The sequence below is a fragment of the Anoplolepis gracilipes genome, chromosome 17, assembly GCF_047496725.1.
Source record: "Anoplolepis gracilipes chromosome 17, ASM4749672v1, whole genome shotgun sequence".
In the NCBI taxonomy this organism is placed as follows: domain Eukaryota; kingdom Metazoa; phylum Arthropoda; class Insecta; order Hymenoptera; family Formicidae; genus Anoplolepis; species Anoplolepis gracilipes.
Window position 1 is genome coordinate 2,401,165 of NC_132986.1, and position 12,840 is coordinate 2,414,004.

Genomic DNA, 12,840 nt, shown 5'->3' on the forward strand with positions numbered 1-12,840 from the left:
AAGAAGTAAAGTACACGACATCGATATCGCGATGTCCCTTTCGCAATCCTTTTTTTATATGCAATACCTCATATAAGGTTGCATATAAGCTAACTGAATATATGAGAACAAGTTTCCGATTAAAGATTTTATAATTGACGTTTCCAGTGGGCCATTCCTCCCCTTCCATGTCTGGCTTAATCACCGCCAAACCGGGAGATGAGTTCGCGAACCTGCTCCTGCTAGATCAACGAACCGTCATCGAACGTTGTACAATCTTGTATTTCGCATTTTATGTGTCTCTTTAGCATTATAGGAGTTCCTTCCATGTTTGTTTAACGTTTAAAAATATTTTGCAACATGTATTATTTTTAGAAATTAATATTTTTGTAAAATACACGATAGAAATGTTGTATATTTAGTCAGATTTTTTAGATTAAAAAAATATCTTTTATTTTATCTAGATATAAATATGTCGCCGAAATCGAGAAATTTAAAATTTTTACAATTATTAATAATTTGATAATATAATATATACTATATACTATATAATATATAATATATACTATATAATATATACTATATATATATGTGTGTGTGTGTGTGTGTGTGTATATTGCTAATAAACGCGGATATTCCATGATTAATGTACGCCGTACAGCACGATGTACTGCAACTTCTTAATAGCGATCATTCCGGATACGAGAACTTCCGGATCGCGTCGCGACTTGGCATCGGTCGATACTAATGACCCCGTTGCTAATTAGCCCTTTCTTAAAAAAAAAATCGCATCGCGTCAACGCGCTCTATCGCTTCGCCGAGACTCACTTGTAATTAGCGCGCCAGCTAATTAGTACGTCACACGATTACGAAGCGCCAGGGCGCAACATACGAAGAGAGATCACGTATTCTGGAAAAAGAGCCAAGCTAATTATGTCGTCATGACAATTCAATGAGATTGTTAAAATTATTAAGATTCGCAGAACCATCAAAGATTCGATTACTCTCAGCCGCACTCGCACGTGTTAAATCTAACTCTTAACGAAGAATATACGGAAGTACTTAATGCTCACAATCAGATGTCGAGCCGGCAGCTGAAAAGTCTCACGTGTCCTGAATCCAGATATAATTCGCACAAAATTCTGAGAAAAAGTGTATTTATAGCTTTCTCCTCTGCTAATTGATATATTAAGTTTACCATTATTTTAATTTTTATGTGAAATTCGTACGCGAGAGATAATTTCTGAGTTATTTTCCCGCAGAGTTTTGAAAGACACGGACGGAGCAAAAACGCATCCTACCCGAGTCACGGCCTCACGCATCTGCTTTTCGTCGTTCCCTCTTGTATTCTGTCTCTTGTCACTCTGTCACGACACTCGCGGGAAACGATAATGGGATAAGTCGTGAAAACTTTCGATCCGTCGAGATGGATGTAATACCTACGCGAAGCGCTGGTAGGCGTTAAGCAAACGAGCGCAACAGTTATGAACTCCCGCGAACGAGACGCGGGCGACAAAGACGAGGACGATGACGACGAAGACAAACGACGTTAACGACGATAGTCGGATATAGTGTATCGGTACTTTCCATCAAAGGGTCTCACGTACTCGCTTTCTCGTCGGAATTTGCTTGTCTTTGCCGAAACTTGGCCAAGCGATCGGTCTTTGAGACGTCATTTGGTCCCGGACTGATTAAAACGGTGCTCGTGAAAATCAATACATCACGATAATCATGATAGGTCTGATACAAGACGTTCAAAGATGTATATTGCATCTCATGCACATCTGAGAGGCTTAGATCCATGTTTACGACTACGCTTCTCCTGGAAGCTAAATCGTAAGCGGCTCGAGACATTTATTTTGACAATTAATCTGTGACGTTATATTTATACTTGCCATTTAGCTGAACAATTCAGAGAAAATAGTGTAAAATACATTTTTAATTTTATTTGAATAAAAAAATTGGAGATTTTATGAATGTAATCATTCTTCGTTTCTCGTCTGAAGTCAATATCGATCGATTTCTGCTCTACATGCATGTATTATTATTTCTTGTCGATATTATATAAATAACTCGTATCACAAAACCTGGTTTCGTTTTATTCATGTTATCATAAAATTTCATGCAAGTCCAAGCAGCTACAGATATTGTAAGATCATTTGTACTTTGTACCCGCAAAATATCATGAATGTAAGTCGTGTCTATTCATAAGTAGAAATTAACTTTATTTTACCAAGTTATATTTCCATAAAATTAAACAAAATTAAATCATTTGTATTCATTAACGACTTTACTTGCTATGTAATAGCGTATTCTATATAATTTCATTTAAATATTTTATATAATTTTATTCAAATAAATATAAAATAATCATATTACTGGATATTAATTTAAGGAAAAACTGAACAAATTAGTTACGTCAAAAGTTAAAACTCAATACATTTCAAAATTCACGAATTTAATATTTCATAAAACACTAGTAGCCTTTCAAAAAATATGAAATTTATAATTTGATTTGTAAACTTTGAATATTATTCTTAACTTTATAAGATTTATATCATAATTATTTTATAATATTTATAAGATTTTTATATTATTCAAGATTTATATTATATTATTATTAACTTTATAAGATTTATAAACTTTTGACATAGCTGATTCATCCAATTCCTCCTTAAATATCAAAATTGATTTGTTTTAATTATGATTTTATTATATTTTCATTTACTGCAAAATATTTTCAATAAACAATTTATCGGAAACTATTTCAAGTATAATTCAAATGTAAATGTGCTATACAATTACTGAAAGTAACAGAAATGATATTAACGATTTAATCACGCATTAATGCAAGTTGCTAACATCTTGCATTATATGGTCGTCCAATTAGTCACAAATCCTTGGTTAATTATCCCTCGCATAATTGTAATCAAAGATTCCGATGAATGATTATCTTTTTAATATGTGTGTTTTTCTATCTTTTGTGCTCTCTTAATTAACTCTTAATTAATTCTTTGCTCAAGTTTTGTAACTCTAGGCGAAATAATACGAATCGAATTTCTACAACAAACATGTTATGTTGCATTGCTCCTAATGCATTTCCCGAAATATTTACTATCGCACCATGTCGGTTATCTTTATATAAGTGTTCAATTCGATTACGCCGTAATCTCATTATCGCTCTAAATGTCATTATCTATGCTATCAAGGGCTTGTTTCGATAGTAGTTTGGCCCTCTATAGAATGTCTGAGATATATATACACAGTAGATAAGTCCTCAGTGCATTTACATTTTATCCTATTATTAGCTTCACAATTAACTTTTTTCAATAACGTTTATATACTTATAATATATCAAATCAACAAATCAAATTTCGATCAAAGGTTTATTAGAGAATAAAGAGAGTAGAATAAGATTTTATTATATCGTTGTAATTCATTCGCAATTCTCCGTTTTGATTTCTCACCGCTAATTATTTTAGAAAGGAAAATTAGAAGAGAATAAATCGATTTATACTATAAAGCTTGGTACTCTAATCTTCTAAAAGCTGTTTAAACAAATAATAGTAAAAAATGCATACTTTGTTTAGAATTTGCAATGTAAAATATATAAAATAACTTTAACATTTTTTGTACATCAACCGAGTTTCTAACAGGTTTCTACATTTATGCAGAGGAAAGAAGCAATTTTAAATCTGTCGGAAAAAATTCGCAACCAAGAAAAAGTCAACGTAAATGTCTCGGGACATGTCATAAATGAGATAGTAGTCGCGACGCGCGAAGTGGCCGTTAACTATCACGTTTCATTAATGCCTCCTCTTATTCCGTTAACATCGGAGCTCGAGCGCGTGCGCCTCATTCGCTCATTCCGACACTCCTGCTGTCTGTCGTCGTCGCGATTACGCGCTGCTTGTTAACTCTTAAGGACAGGTGGGACTGATGCGCTCACGATTGTCGCTTACGTTCACAAAGCGATAAGAAGAAAATTTGCAAGCCTGCGACACCGATCTCGTCATCCTCCAATGCCCGCGCGGAATTTGTCGCCACTGGCTTTCTATTTTTCCGCGTTGTACGTTTAAGGTAAGTCAATTCAGATCGTACCTTACGCGTGTCTCTTACTTGTGCCAGAGATTTCTATCGCGTTGAACGAGCAACATTGAAATTGTTAGCGTTCAATGTAGAAAGCGATTTCTACACGTTAATCTACTTTCATCTCAAATTCTTAGCAATGTAAAGTATAATTTTTTTTTTATTTTTAAAAACTTGGCAATTTTGAATTTCTAAGTTGCATTAACTTCACGTCTATATAAAGCACGAAGACACATTCGATTATTTAATTATATAATAAAATATGAAAACTTTAAACAAAATATCTATTTTATGAAAATCCAATACTACATCAATTCTTTATAGATATATATATATATCTCAGACATTCTATAGAGGGCCAAACTACTATCGAAACAAGCCCTTGATAGCATAGATAATGACATTTAGAGCGATAATGAGATTACGGCGTAATCGAATTGAACACTTATATAAAGATAACCGACATGGTGCGATAGTAAATATTTCGGGAAATGCATTAGGAGCAATGCAACATAACATGTTTATTGTAGAAATTCGATTCGTATTATTACTTTTTGTAGATTAAATCTGTCAATTTCTAAGTTGCATTAATTTCATGTCCATATAAAGCATGAAGACACATTCGGTTATTTAATTATAAAATAAAATATGAAAACTTTAAACAAAATATCTATTTTATCCAAATCCAATACTGCATAAATTCTATGTGGGTATATGTATTATTTTTTGTAGATTAAATCTGTAGTATATATTTGCATATTTTATTTTGATATTTGATTGCATCGAACAAATCCAAGACTTAAAAACATTACGATCCTCAATAATGCAAATATTTCTTATAATGGAAGACAGCTCCATGTTGTAAAGACTTGAGGAATAAGAAAGAAGATAAAATATCGATCAAATTTCTCTGCGAAAGTACGATGTTATTCGCCGGCTTTCAGAAGCGTGTCTCTCTTTCGAGGGAGGCGCACACAACCCCGCCGTTCGTCACGTTCGCTGTGATAAATCGAGCGCGGAAGGTCGTCATGTGCGAGTCAAGCGGCAGATTCATCCGGCAGCGGTCTACACAGCTACTGCAAAGTGGGGGCCAGTAGTCTCGACGACGCCGAGAGATCTCGCACGGAGAGGTGGAAGCGCATTGAACCGCCGCCGGCAGCAAATTGGACCACCTTCAAAAACTCACCGCTCGTTACGCATCGACGCAGCGCAACGCGACGCAACGCAACGCGACGCAACGCAACGCGACGCAACGCAACGCGACGCAACGCAACGCGACGCAACGCAACGCGACGATGAAGGCGTGAGAGACGGCGCGTACTACTAATCGACGATTACGAAGCGTTCACGCGCGCGAGTGTATAAAGAAGGACTCTCTCTCTCTCTCTCTCTCTCTCTCTCTCGTGCAATGTACATACGATACACGCGACGACGGCTTGACGCGATGCGACGGACTCGCGACTTACGTGGCAAGTTAAATATAAAGCGCGACGAGACGCGTGCGTCCGACGACGAGATCGTGCTCGAAGAGCGCCTCTCTTTCACGTAGGCGTTCTCATAGTCTCTCGAGATAATCTTTTCGCGCTTAGCGATTACGGTGTCCTTGAAATTTCGCGGAAGTAGGGGATTAATCAGAAGAGATGTTTCCTATATCTCATCGCGACCCTCCTCTTATGAAATTATTTTTTAATTATATAATGGCTTTTCGAAAGAAATTAGACGTGAATCTTATAAAACGATGTTATATAGTATTTTATTAAATATTAAAACGCACTAGATGTTATATATAAAAGTTTAAAAAAAAAATAGATTTATCAAGGGATTGTCAAGAGAGCTTTTCGATCGAGGAGATCGAAAAGCAAAGTGCGTTACAAATTCTATGACTTCGATATCGTTAGGACCCAATCTGGCTTGTAAATTTTCAATAACTTCAATATCGAGTAAAAATTGAATCAAAACATGGAGAGTGCGCGACGGAAGGAAATTAAAACTTATCGAGATGATGTCGCGAAGATTACGAATTTATATTGCACATTTTTATATTGAACAGAACTCGTTTTCTCGAACCGAGAATGAGTGTAGTAATTGATGTTTATCGGGAAGCTGAAGTCGAGTGATTATTATTAAAACTGTCAATAAACAATATAAGTCAAGCGATCGGAGATGTTAACTTTGCGAGACAATAAACAGTTCTTTATATTATACAAAAGGAAATGTTAGTATATATTTAATTCTCCTTTTGAGAATTCAGTTGCTAAATAAGGAGTCTCTCATAAAGTAATACTTGATACCACTATGAGAAACTCTCAGTTGTAGAGCTAATTAGTACACTAATTAAAAAGCTGTTGCGCTACAAAGTATATTAGAGAATTCTTATTTGTAATACAGAATTAAATACCCCAACTTATTTATATTTGTTAAACAGAATCTGTTGTCGTTCAAATTTATAGAATTATTATAAAAAAAATTAATTATGTATTATATATTTTATACATATACTAATAAAATAAATTTATGAATTTTTTTATGAAAACTTTCTCATTCCCATATTTTCTTAATTCAAGTGCGATATATATTTTTTGTCGAAAACTAGGAAAATTAAGGGAATCATAAGTTGAAATTTAGCTTACTACGTTTTAGACGACACAACAGTGAGTATCTTATTGTAAAATACACTGACGAAATCATTCAATATTTTGTGGCAAGCGAAAAAAATTAACATCTTTAAGCGTGTTTTGGTTGTAAAAACAAAATGGGAGTGTGTGTATCACGTGATATCTCTTGTCCCCGGTAATTGTTCGTCGCAGAGCGCGAACGCTTCGATCGATTGTGATAACTCGAGGGCACGATCGAGCTCGGCACACCCGGGGCTGATAGTTTTTTAGTTGAAATTCGTCGTCCGATGTAGAATTCTCGATCAATTTCGGGATATAGCGCGCGGCAATATTGTTAATACAAGAGCGCGTGTACATATTTCCTTTTTGCAGATAGCCCGGCAATATGGCAGCTCTAACTTATGTAAACGTACGTGAATATTTTAATTTACGTGTGATGTAGTCCAGCTACGATATATATATATATATACAGAGGTATATTCTTTAATCTTTAAATAATAACTTTGACGTATATTAATTTATGAAACATTTTATATTTTTCCATGCCTGGATTTCTACAAAAAATATTGTACGAAAATTATTACGTATGTATGTGATTATGATTAATACGAGTATTAATGAAATTTGTGTGCATATCTTGTATGACCATTCTAACACACACTCGCTTCTGTTGCAGCACTTTATGTGACCAATCGCTAGAAACTAATTCGCTACTACTACAGCGCTTTATGCAGCAAATATAAATATATTAAATTTATAAGAATAATCGATTGGAATATGTAATAAACAAATATTGTTAATATTAACAATATTTGTTTATTAGATATTATATTCGAACGTAAAGTATTGAACAAATATATAAATAAAATAAAATTTTGCTTTAATTATTAATAATAATCTTATTAATTTTGCTTTAATTATTAATAATAATAATCTTATTAATTTTGAGACAAATAGTTTAGATCGAAAATTTGAAGTGAAAAGCGCAACAAGTTGCCTCAAAAAGTTAATAAAAATCTCTTCAATAATAATCTTTTCCTAAATAATAATTTTTTCAGAAAAAGTACAGAAAAAATATATATTTTTATTCGCTTCGAACGTTAAAAATATTTTTATAAATTATTTTTTTATCATTATCGATCATAAAATTTAGAACATACAAAATGCATCTCTCTCTCTCTCTCTTGCGATCTTTTTCACATCAAACCTTCGATTATCGCCTTAAAATAAAAGCGCAAGTGCCTCAAAGAAAAGAATAATAATAATAATCTCTTTAATAATAATCATTCTGAAAAAGTACATGAAAAAAAAAATGTATTTTTATACTCACTTTAAATATTAAAAATATTTTGATAAATTATCCTTTTTAATATTACCAATGATAAAATAGAACATATGCATATCTCTCATGACCTTTTTCACATGTTTTTTCAATGTTTGATTATCGCTTTCTATGGACATGTAATCGATTCTGTAGGAACGACATGGCATAATTTGGAAAGCTCACCGTAATCTGGTCGAACGACAGCCTGGACGGCCTGCTCGTTCTTCTTGCTTCGAATCACCGGCGGTCCGAGGATCGTGAAATTCCTGGGTCCCACGCGGTTCACAAACACTAGATACACTTTGCCCCTTTTAATATTGGCTCGCACCACACCACTGGGATTATCGCGCTGCTGCTTGCCGGCCTTGTTGCCGGTCTCGTGGCCGTTGCACACGGTCGACTTGCCGGGAGCCGATTTATCGCGAAAGTGCAGTCGCACGCTGTCGTTCTTCTGCAGCGGCTGAAAGCCCGGCTGACTCTTATAGACTTGCTTCACCTCGAAGGTCACCGCGTAGTTTGAACCGGGCTTCCTCAGCGAGGACATGCTGCGGACTTTACCCTCGAATACGGTGGGCGCCAGGTAAGCCCGATTACCGACATCGACGTCGGGACACCAGTTCTGACCGCGACAGCTGCGTTCCTTGTTCCTGCAGGGGCGTCGCTGTTCGCGCGGCGAGTCCGCCTTGACACGATTCTTTGGCCGTTGCTTGACCGATCTAGCGATCCGCGGCCGCTCCATCGACGATTCCGCCGGTGTGGACCCCATCGCTGGCGGATACATAAAGGGTGCCTGCGTCGAGGAGTGACGGGGCGCGCGAGTAATATCGGATTCGTTTATCTGCGGGTGAAAGGCGCGGCGGACTTGCTCCTTTCCTGTTTCCTTCGCGGGATCCACCGTTTGCGTAGGATTCGATGTGACCGAAGTTCCGAGATCCATCTCGAGCGACGATCCTCCATGGATCGAGAAGTGATGGCGCAAGATTTGTCGCGCGTCATCCTCCGCAGAATGTTCTGTCTCTTTGGAGGAGAACTTTTCTTCCTGCTCCACTGGACTCGGCTCGACTGCCGGGACCTTGTCAAGGTCGCGACGAACAGAATGAACGTTGGAGGAGGACAATTGTCGGAGGAAAATATTTCCTCGCGACTGAGACTCTGCAATTTTGCGCGGGTTCTCGTCCACTACGCTCCTCGACGGTGGATGATTATGTCTCGTCTCGGTTATGCTGCTGCTCGTCGTCGCTCCGAGGGTGTCCCGAATGGCGGGGGGTGCTGCAGCGAGCGCCAGTGCGCCCCACCAGCCGCTTAAGAACCCGGCCAAAAGCAGAGGCGCCCACATCATCCAACCTGGTTAGCGGTATAATTCGGGGGTGAGGTCGACGCCTCGGTCACCCCGACTCGCACAGAGGCACGCGCTTCTCTCACGCCTCTGCCTCTGCCTCTTCCTTCTTCTTCTTCTCCTCCTCCTCCTCCTCCTCCTCCTCCTTGAGCTCGGAGAGCGAGCCCCTGTCACTTCGCCGTAAGCACTTGCGAATCCTATGTTTAATCAAGATCTGTTTCTTCAATTTGATCTTCTCGCTGCTTCCCCGCGCGAATTATCAGTCACTCGCTTGTAATAGAGACGATCCGATATTCGCTATTCGTCGTCCTGAAATCGGATTCTCTATCAGCTTGCTCTTCCGGATCTTCAGACTCCTTCACGAGATGTTGTACCATCGATAGTGAATTATCGGGGCTTCTTCGACATTCGTCTTCATCTTACGCGATATCATTCTCCTCATCCTTGAAGCCGGCGGAGGTGGCAGCCGTGGTGAGCCGCACCATGCGGCCGCTTCTCTCTTCTTTTTTTTTTTTTTTTCTTTTTTTTATATCTTTCTTCTTCTCTTCGCGAAGATGTATTATCGCAGGTGATCCCGGCCGGCGGCTGCGACGTTCGCGGACGCGACAACCAATATCGATCTTTTATAGATTCTGATCATTATGACGCACGATCGGCACAATCATTCTGAGCCGACTTGAACCAGGATGCGGTCTTGTCGATCGTCCGTGAGTTTTCAATCCTTCCACAATTTTACACGAGATCGGATCTTGGTTCTTGATAGTCGACAAATTCCGATGACTTCCGGCTGAATATGACCACGAATCAGTTTCTTAATCCTCGTGTTCACTCGCGTTAGTTAGGCAGACGGATCGACCTTGCAGCAGAAAATATCCGTGATAATGAAAACGTCGATTCTTTCCGATCTTTTCCGATCCTTTCCGATCCTTTCCGATCCTTTCCGACATCGAGTCAAATGGAATTCCACGAACGATCGTCGTCTTGTCACCCTTTCGCGCTGTCCGCGGACACCGTATCGCGTTCTACAAAGCGGGAAAAGCGAAATAGAGAGAGAAACGAGTCGGGCGTCGAGATGTCGAAAACGAGAACAGGAATATAGGAAGATGACGGCGACGGCGGCGACGGCGACGGCGACGGCGACGGCGACGACGACGGCGACGACGACGACGACGACGACGATGAAGAAAGCGTCCGTTTCCTCTCTGACCTCAGCCGGGACACTATTTAAATATACCCACGAGACGCCCGCTACTGCTCTCTCGGTTTTCGCGGCCGTCCGCACGCTCGTTCGTTCGCTTTTCTGCACTCTATTCACACTTGCTACACTCTTTTCGGCCGCTGTTCACCACTCTCGCGCGCGTAAGATTCTTTTCGTTTTTTTTTTTTTTTTTTTTTTTTTTTTTTTTTTTTCGAAACACAGAAGACACTTTCCACCGCCGATCTACGTTGGATGTAATTGCCAACCGCGCGCTTGTTATCGCGCACTTATTTCCTTCTCTTTCTCAACTTTCTCTCTTTCCTTTTTTCTTATCTCTCTCTCGCACGCGCGCGCGAGAAACCGCTTCCTCTCGCGAATTAGTAGATGGTCTCGCGGCTCCAGACGCGAGATATCGACGATGACGGGGGGATCGAGTCGCGTGTGTCGCACGCGGCATGCACACACGAGGCGCCTACCTCGCGTGTCACGAGAGCCGGAGGAAGGGAGAGAGAGAGAGAGATCTCGTCGGTGGCCCCGCGTCGGGCGCGCGCGACGGTTCAAATTAGACTGAGCGGCCCGCTCGCGTAGGCCGAGGCCGGCCACAGCTACAGCGGCGCCTGGTGGATGCCGGTCGAGGCTTGCGCGCGCACCGCGGCCGCGCCGAAGTGAGACGGAGCGACGACGGGACCTTTAAGAACCTGTATAACAACGACCTAACAACCGAAGGAACCGCACGCGTGATCCTCACGGTCCTCCTTCTCTGCTCTAGCTCTCTTTCTCTCTCTTTCTCTCTCTTTCTCTCTCTTTCTCTCTCTCTCTCTAGCTCTGTTTCTTTCTCTTTCTGTCTGCCGCTCTGTTGCCGCCTTACGAGTTTCTTCTCTTTCTCTTCTTCGCGTGTTGTACTTATCCCTCTCCTTTCTTCTTCTTCGATCTCTTTGAAGCAGGATATATCGGCAGAATCAAATCGTACTCTCTCATTGAAATATTTAATACTCGTTTTATAAATAACACGAGAATTTTACTTATTGTTTTCTGATGAAATCATGAGAGAAGCATAACGTGTTATAATCGCATTTTTATTTTAGATATTAGCAAAAAGTATGTCGAAACTTATCGCGAAATATCAGCGTAGTTTTTTTAATTGATAAGCATAATATATATGTATTTATAAAATCTTACTCCATATTAGTGGACTATTTTTATGCAATCTTTCGTGCAATCTCTGACAGTATCAATACTTCGGAAACGAATGGTCATACAACAATATATGTAATCAAATTTTTTTATTAAATTAAATCAATTAGTCTAATCTTTATTTAGGACAATCAAAGAAGGCACATAAATTTTGAGATTTAAAAAAAAAAAAACTTTTTTAACTCCTTAATAAACACGTTGAAAGTATGTTAATTTATTCATATAGGGTAAGAGAGCGAAAAATAACAGTACGGAATAAGGGATACGATATATTAACGTATAATACGTATAGAGTTAAATATAAGTGTAGATATCTTATTTACGATGTAACAATTACACAACTGATAAATCATCACGCAACAACGCGATGGATCGTTTGAATTTGATAAGTGATTTGAATTTGATAAGTTAAAGCTCGCAGATGCTCTCGCACGCGGAAAAGTGCGAAAAGAAGGCGAGTGCCACTACGACGTTAATTACGACACGTGGCGCGTTTAAGTGTCGCCATTTAGCTCGGGATTAATCTGTCACGCGATGAGCGCAAAATCTCTTTGAAGTTAGCAGTACTATTATCGGTAGAGTTAAATCGGACTCAATATTTACTATTTATTTTATACTAATTTGTATTAGTAAAGATAATTTTGTACTCCGTGTCATTTTTCGAAAAAAAAATCGTGCTGCTAGCTTCATATTAAGTTTGCAAGACCAAAGTAAAACAATAAAAAAAAATGAATAAAAATAAATTAGAAAAAACAAAGAGCAGAAATGAAAGAATTAAATTTGTACTAATTTATATAAATTAACTTAATCGTAAAGAATTAACAACTATAACTTAACCGCTAACAATAATTTTGTATTTTTTATTTCGTCCGCGAAGGGAAAAAATAGCGCCATTGATTTATTGTTATACTGACGTGGGGGACCTCAACCTTTATAAAAAATAAAAAAATCATTTTACATTACTTTTCGATAAAATCATAGAAGCAGCATAGAAAAAGGTATATCTTAATTAAATATTTTTTTAGAAATATAAAATATTACCAAAAAAAACGTGTTGAAATTTATCGCACACTCAACGTGTAAGTTTTTTTAATTGATTTTAAGT

The 12,840-nt window shown here is 38.4% G+C and overlaps 1 protein-coding gene across 3 annotated transcripts in view; it reads right to left on the reverse strand.

The window, feature by feature from the left end:
* The window catches only part of Vn (membrane-bound neuregulin protein vein), a 337,235-nt gene extending 325,903 nt beyond the window's left edge, over positions 1–11,332 (reverse strand). For all 3 annotated transcript variants that reach the window (XM_072909387.1, XM_072909388.1, XM_072909385.1), the window contains exon 1: positions 8,191–11,332. In XM_072909387.1, the coding sequence (XP_072765488.1) occupies positions 8,191–9,346 (1,156 nt within the window). In that variant the 5' untranslated portion in view covers positions 9,347–11,332. The remainder of the gene's footprint in view (positions 1–8,190) is intronic.
* Positions 11,333–12,840: the final 1,508 nt, after the last annotated feature.